Here is a 7864-nt window from a genome sequence, read left to right as displayed (position 1 = left end):
CTGAATGCATCAATTATCTCACAAACAACGAGACTTCAACAAGAAAGTGTACAAAATGCATGGATATGTTTATAAACAATGAAGGAGAATGTGTAAAAATAGCGAAGTGCCTTCAAGGGGTCGGTGAAATGTGCACTTTGTGTGAAAAGAATTACTTGGTGTCTGAAGGTCGATGCAAGCCATGTGATGATGTTGTAATTGGGTGTAAGACAAGTTTTAAAAATGAATGCACTTCGTGCGCAGAAGGACATTATCTTGATTTAAACAAACAATGCAGCAAATGCTCGGTGGATAATTGCTTTTTGTGTTCTTCAGATGGAACTTGTGACACGTGTGTAACCAACTTTACAAAGAAAACAGACTCTTCTAAATGCTTGTCATGTTCCTTTTTAAATGGGTGTATTTTGTGTGATAACACAATACCAAACAAATGTTTGTTGTGTGCCCAAAATTACTTCAAAAAGAATAAACTGTGTGAGTCATGTTCAACTCTCAATAAATGTATAAGCTGCTCTGATGAACTCACGTGTTTGCATTGTGTCGATGGATATTATCCAGACGATGGAAAGTGCAAATCGTGTCTCACAATCAATGGGTGCAAAACATGTTCGTCAACATCAAAGAAATGTCACACGTGCAAAGATGGGTATTACCTCGACAACGAGTGTAAATTATGTAACAACATTTTTAGTAACTCTGCCACGTGTACAATGAAAAAGGTGCTTTCATGTCAGCCACACTACTTTTTGAAGAACAATCGATGTGTTGGGTGTGACGCACTATTTGGTTGTTTACAATGTGAAAATGAAACGACGTGCACAAAATGCACTGATGGACTCAATTTGTACAACAATGGAAGTACTCAAATATGTTCTCAAGATTGTGACATTGCAAAATGTGTTAAATGTGATATCAATAGAATTTGTGAAATGTGTGAGAATCCGTACACTCTCGACAAAGCAACTAACATGTGCAAAATGTGTTTCGATGAACATCAAAATAGTGGAAAATGTTCAACAACAGAAAATACCATTAAAAATTGTGAGTCAAAAAGATTTTATCTGGAAGATGGTGTGTGTAAAAAATGTGACACAACATTAAGTAACTGCGTTTTGTGCGACAATTCATCAACTTGTATATTATGTTTTACTGAATTTATGTTGGATGTAAACAATAATTGTGTTGCAAAAACAACTTCGATGAGTATTAAAAAAGCAACAAATTGCGAATCAAATCGACAGATATTGGATACTGAAGGAAATTGCGTTGATATTTTAGCAGATGAGTTCAAAGTGTCAGATAGTGTCGGTATGAAGTGTTCCAATTTGTTTTATGGGTGTTATTCATGTGATTACAAACAACTCGATTCAACAATTGACATTGACAATTTGGAGTGCTCTGCTTGCCAAAATGGCATGGCATTTGAGTCTCGAGAACACAAAAAATGTGTGACAACAACAAATTTGATAGACAGTGAGGGATATAAAATTGAGTGTACTACGGGATGTTCGACTTGTACGAACGGAACGAATTGCCAATATACAAACTCGTTTGAGCACACGGCTCGTTTAGATGCAAAATTATCATATGAGAACCACAAATACTGTCAGAAGTACCAACAAGGGTTTGGGTGTGTAGAATGTTCCAACTCGATCAACTTAAATGGAATTTGTTCCAATATGGAACGAACACAAAAATGTTCCTTTTATTTGGAAAATGACAACACTTTCGAGTGTAAAACATACATCGAACCCACACAAACTAAAACATTTACAACATTAAAAAGTGAAGATGTTGGATGTGAAGCGTTATCGAATGGACTTTGTATAAAATGTTATTCTAAATACTTTTTAAATAAAGAGTATCCACCACAATGTGAGTCCTGTGGAGATAATTGTCTGACTTGCACAACACCTACTACATGTCAGTTATGTTTGAATGGGTTTTCTCTTGTTAATGGAAGTTGTGTTTCACTTTCAAATTGTTTGGTTTCAACGCCAAGTGGATGTACTGTGTGTAATGAAGGGTATTACCTATTACTTGGGTCATGTAATATGTTAAGTGAAATTCACTGCAAATCCATTGTTATTACAACAAACAATGAGGTGCAATGTACGTTGTGTGAAGACGAATATATAAAAAGTGACACACAATGTGTTGATATGTCGACTGTGCATTGCCAGAGCGTCGACTTATCAACTTCAAAATGTGCAATTTGTGAAGAGAAGTACAAATTTGACGAAAACAAAAAGTGTGTATCAATGGAAACAACGCAATGTTCATATTCATCATCAAGCGATTGCCTGCAATGTGACTCACAAATCTCACTTGGAACATCTAATGAAGGCGAATCAATTTGTAGCACCGAAGTAAAGACTGGGTACTGCAAGGAAAACAGCAACACGGGGTGTGCTAAGTGCTATGACGGATATTATCTGAGTGGTAATGAATGTCTTCCATGTGATAAGAAGTGTTCAAGTTGTTCTAAAAATGCAGGAAGTTGTGTTACATGTGCTTTTGGATATTATTTTGACACAACAAGCAACGACTGTATTTATGTTGGCGAACTTGCTGAGAAGTGCAAACTGTTCTTACCAAGTGGTGTCGATTGTGCTACATGCAACGAGGGGTATATCCTCATCAATACAGATTGTGTAAAATGTGACGAAAAGTGTTCGAGTTGTGTTGGAAATGTTTCGAATTGTGTGAAGTGCAATGTGAAAAATGGGTATTACGAAGACGTCGAATTTACAACAATAGAAGATAAGAAGTGTGTCATCAACACAACACTTGACAATTGTGAAATGTTTTCGGAGTATGGGTGTGCTGTGTGTTATGATGGGTATTATCAAAACAAGTATTACAAATGCACAAAATGCAATGACTTATGTGCGACTTGTTCAGACAATAACACATGCTCTATATGTGTCGATCAATATGTTTTGATATCTAAAACATCACAGTGTGTGAAATGGAAATCAATTGCAAATTGTAAGTCATACAATACAAAAACACAGAAATGTAGTGAATGTAGTGGAAGCAACAAAATTGGACCGAATGGAGACGAGTGTGTTCACAAGACAAATGTGCTTGCAATTATATTTCCAATCATTTTTGGTATTTTAATGGTTGTTCTTATCATCATAACAATAAGTTGTATACTCTTCTATATTCATTACAGAAAAGAAGAGATGTTAAGGAAGTCACTTGTGAATGAATTTCTGTTAAAGGATTTGAAAAAGAAAGGTGTTGATATGGTGTATCTTGGCGCTCAAAAAGAACGTATTTTGTGTTCAACAAAAGAAATACATTTTGAAAACGAAATTGCAGTTCAAAAAGACAGCGAGTCCAAATTTATGATTGGCAACGACAGAGCATCTCTTTTAAAAATTCAATTCACAACACAAAACTACGAAGAAAAGTTTGAGTTGAATGTTGAACCTTCCATTCCAGTAAGTATCAAGAAAGGTCGTGCTGTTGAATTTACTGTTTCTGTTCATCCACTGTGTACACTTGAGAAAACTGTTGACATCACTTGTTCAGTCTTAAACATCAACAAAGGCAAAATATCAGAAATTAAAATCCCAGTCAAATTTGCGTCGGAAATGTCGACAGCACTTGACCCGGACGAGTTGAAGAAAGAGCGAAAACTTGGAGAAGGAAGTTTTGGGATTGTGTACAAAGGTACGTATCGAGGGAATGTTGTTGCCATCAAAGAGATGAAGGAAATGGTTGTCGCCAAATTAGGAGCAAAAGGGTTTACAAAGAATTCGACTGTTGAAAGTTCAAATCGAAATTTGACAAAGAACGCAACGAAAAATATGACTAAAAATAACACGACTAACAACTCTTCGATGACAACAAGAGACAAAACAGCGGCTGAGAAACAGATGGATAAAAAGATGGACGAATTCAGAAAGGAAGTTGCGATGTTGGCCAAGTTTGTGAGCCCATACGTCATAAGATTCTATGGAGCGTGTTTCATACCAAATCGGATATGTATGGTCACTGAATTGGCTAAACATGGAAGTCTGCAAGACATGATGAAACATAAAAAGTCTGACGAAGTTGTCATGAAAATGCGAATTAAACTGATGTTGGACACTGCCAAGGGAATTCAGTATTTACACGCAAATAACACTCTTCATAGAGACATCAAGTCGGACAACACACTCGTAACTTCACTCGATTTTAACGACGAGGTCAATGGAAAATTGACTGATTTTGGAGCGTCGAGAAATGTCAACAGTTTGTGTGATAACATGATGTACACAAAGGGTATTGGAACACCAAAGTATATGGCGCCTGAAATCACCAATGTTGAAAAGTATACACTTTCAGCAGACGTGTATTCATTTGCAATTACTGTTTTGGAATGTTTAACATGGAAAGACACGTTTGATGAAAAGCTGTTTCCATACAGTTGGGATATTACAAATTTGATTTCCAGAGGGGAACGACCGGCAATTGAATTGGGAGATGGAGAACAGAAAGCTTTGATTGAAGAAATGTGGAAACAAGACCCCAGAGAGAGACCTGATATGGATAGAGTCGTAAAACGACTAGATGACATATATGATTCTGAAATTTAATTTAATAAAAAGTTTAGTTAATATGTTTTTATAAATGTCAAATATGACTTTTAAATTTTTATTATTATGTGGATTGACGATGTTGTGTTAGTTATAAAATATTTTGAGACATGAAAAAATTAATAATTAATATAATACAAAAGATTATTATTGATTAATCTTAATTCGTTAAGTACTCATTTTAATAAAATAAAATGAAATCAAACCAACTAATGGTTGGTTTGTATAAAGAAGAATATTTCAAATAAAATAAAAATTCAACATGATGTGGACAACATTCTTTACATGTTTTTTTCTTAAAAAAAGGACAGTTCCGTGAAAGCTTTAATTTAAAAACTTTTTAAAAATAGAAACACAAAAAAACAAATAACATCAAAAAGTATCTTTAAGTTGGAAAACAACAACACTTTTTGGTGTGAATTCGTCATTATCAGCTAAATCGTTGTGAAGCGCATAATAAGTTGAAGGTTTACAATAAGACCTACGATCTGTTCCTTTCTTGTACAAACATATATCATGACCATAACCAAATCCAAAGCAATGTGTTTCATTTTTAGGATAAATATATAAATAATGGTTGGTGCTATTTAAACGATTTCCAAATCTTTTTGGATTCAAAGTGCCATTTCTCACAAGTGAAAATATGTAAGAATCTTTTTCCAAAAGCCACTTATCAACAGTTTTGATTTTTCCAATGTACACGCCACCAAACTTGTTGTGATTAGTGTCTTCGATTAAAAAACACAAATTGCTTTTGTTGACTATTTTTGCATCAAAAACAGACGTGTTTTGTGACCAGTCGTCTATGTCGGAATTAAACAGAACACTTTCAATTTTCTTTCCTGTCAACCTTCTTAAACTTTCTTTCTCTTCAAGTGTAATGTGTTCGAGCTTCATTCTTTCATCTTCGTCGTGTTGTTTTTTTGAATTGATGTATTTTTCTGATTTTAATATTTCATCGATTTTGTTGTTCTTTGATTGAATTAGTGTATTGATATCGTCTTTATGAAGTTCTAAACTTAGTTGACATTTCTCTTCAAGAAGTGAAATTCTGACGTTGTAGATTTCATATAACTTCTCATTATCAATATGTGTTGAATATAAAGCCAACTCACTTTTGATGCTGTTTAATATGTTTTCTAAACCAGTGACGACTATGTTGAAAGAAGTTGTGATGTTCTTCTTTCTTTCAAATACTTCATCAAGTCTGTCGAAGTGTCCCTCTGCTTTTTCAATGCGTTCGTCAATGTCAAGTGACTTGTCGTCAACAAAATCGTATTGCATCTTTAAATTTTTGAAATCCGAAACCGCCTTTATTGTTGTTATGTAGAGCGTAAAAAGTGTTTTCAACTCGTTTTCCATTTGATGATTAATTAGTTACTTGTGATTTAATGAGACTATTTAAAAATGTTATTTTATTATTAAACAAAAAACAATTACTGTTAACAAAAAAATAGTTAGTAACCAAATAATTGTAAGAAGTAAATTTAATATTTTTTAACTTTAGATAAAAACTATTATAAAAATAAATTTAAATTTCTTACCATTTTTAGGTGTACCTTTTTTCACTTTTTCTAAAACCCGTTATTTACAAGGTAATTAATGGGAAATACACCCTTCTTACAATTATTTGGTCTCTATTAATCACTTGGTCAACTGTACAACCGCATATTATTGACATTATTGTTTTTTTTGATTTTAATAAAAAAGTTGTATTTATTAGTAAAAAATTATATAATTCATAACAAATATAATTTATAAAAAAGATGTAAATTTAAGAAAAACACTGTATATTCCTTAAATAATATTATCAATTTGAAATCTATTATCACTCCACATAATTATTTTACACACATTTTATTTAATTTGTTACTGGTAAAATATAATCAATTTCGTGTTTATAACATAACAGTAATTATGTCAGCCAAAAAAATAATAAAAAATCTTTAAATAAAATTTTTTATATTATAATAATAAATAATTTAAAAAACATTGAATTCAATAATTTTGGAATTACAACTAAGTGATTATAAATTTGATTTACCAATATTGATTATTCAAAAAACATTTAAAATACTATTAAATAATTGAGCCACACATAACTTTTTGGTATTTTGACGAATTTGTTTTATTTAAAAAGCTCATATTAATTATATTAATTATAAAACAAACACCAAAATAATTAAAGTTAATTAGTTCGTCACATTAAAAGATGTATTTAGTGTATTTATTATTCACATTAATTGTTCATACCAAAGCAAATATCACTCAATTGTGCTATGCATTAGGAACAAATTGGTATGATGGGTTTACTGATGTTGATTACTCAAACACAAACAACACTTTGTGTTATTTAAACACGACAAATAACACTTATTATTATCAACAAGACATGTATTTTCCTTTTACTCAACAAGCCTATTTTGATACTTTTGTATGCAACGATTCGTTGACACTAACTGCCATACAAAAGACAGAAATGTCTTATTTAAATGTTGAGAATTTTAACATTTTAAGTGGTGCAACTGTAATATTTGATACTTTTATTCATACAAACAACACTTTGTCGATTGATAATGGAACTTTAATTATCAATTCAAATTTTTCGATTGCAAATATTTTGGCAATAAAAGGAGCTGATATTGATAAGCCGAAGGTATTGGTATGGAAATCTTTATATATCCACTTAAACTACAATTTTGATTATAACAAAAATTTTATTATTACAAATCCTGATTTAAAAACAACGTGTTTTGATGTTATTTCAATGAACTCTCCCGATGTTTTAACATCATTTGTTAATTATGGAAATTACAACTCTTCGCTTTTTCCAATTAAATATACATCAGGAATCGCCATACTAATATCACACAATAGGCTCATCAGATACTGCCCAACTGGAAACGTAATCCCTGTTGTGATGTGTACAATGATATCTTCACGATATCAAAAGTATTTCAATGTCACAAATAACATAAAAGACTATCCATTTGAGTATCCCCATTGTCCATGTGATGACCAATATACAAGGTGTTATTTAAATATTTCACAAACGTTATTTGAAATTGATTTACAATACAATTCCGTTAATTATGCAACAATGTTAATTGAAAAAGATATAACTATCTATAATGGAAATACAATTAAGAATATATATTTATTTCAAGATGTGAAATTAACTGGTGATTTTATATTGTCAATGATGACTATTAGACTGTTTGCAACAATTGAATTTACAGGATCATTTCAATCAGTAAAAAATAAAAAAATTT

The 7864-nt window shown here is 31.8% G+C and overlaps 2 protein-coding genes across 2 annotated transcripts; both read left to right on the top strand.

Annotated features, from left to right (window-relative positions):
• Nucleotides 1-4592, top strand: EIN_521820 (protein serine/threonine kinase, putative; the record flags this gene model as incomplete). The annotated part of the gene is made up of 1 exon (XM_004258468.1): nt 1-4592. A coding segment is annotated over one exon (4592 nt), but the record flags the coding sequence as incomplete, so codon positions are not given.
• Nucleotides 4593-6804: 2212 nt separating this feature from the next.
• EIN_521810 (protein serine/threonine kinase) lies at nt 6805-7808 on the top strand (the record flags this gene model as incomplete). The annotated part of the gene is made up of 1 exon (XM_004258467.1): nt 6805-7808. A coding segment is annotated over one exon (1004 nt), but the record flags the coding sequence as incomplete, so codon positions are not given.
• Between the last annotated feature and the right edge of the window lie 56 nt (nt 7809-7864).

Source organism: Entamoeba invadens, assembly GCF_000330505.1.
Source record: "Entamoeba invadens IP1 unplaced genomic scaffold scaff_1105074725903, whole genome shotgun sequence".
Taxonomy (NCBI): Eukaryota; Evosea; order Mastigamoebida; family Endamoebidae; genus Entamoeba; species Entamoeba invadens.
This window is presented reverse-complemented; position numbering and strand designations above follow the sequence as displayed.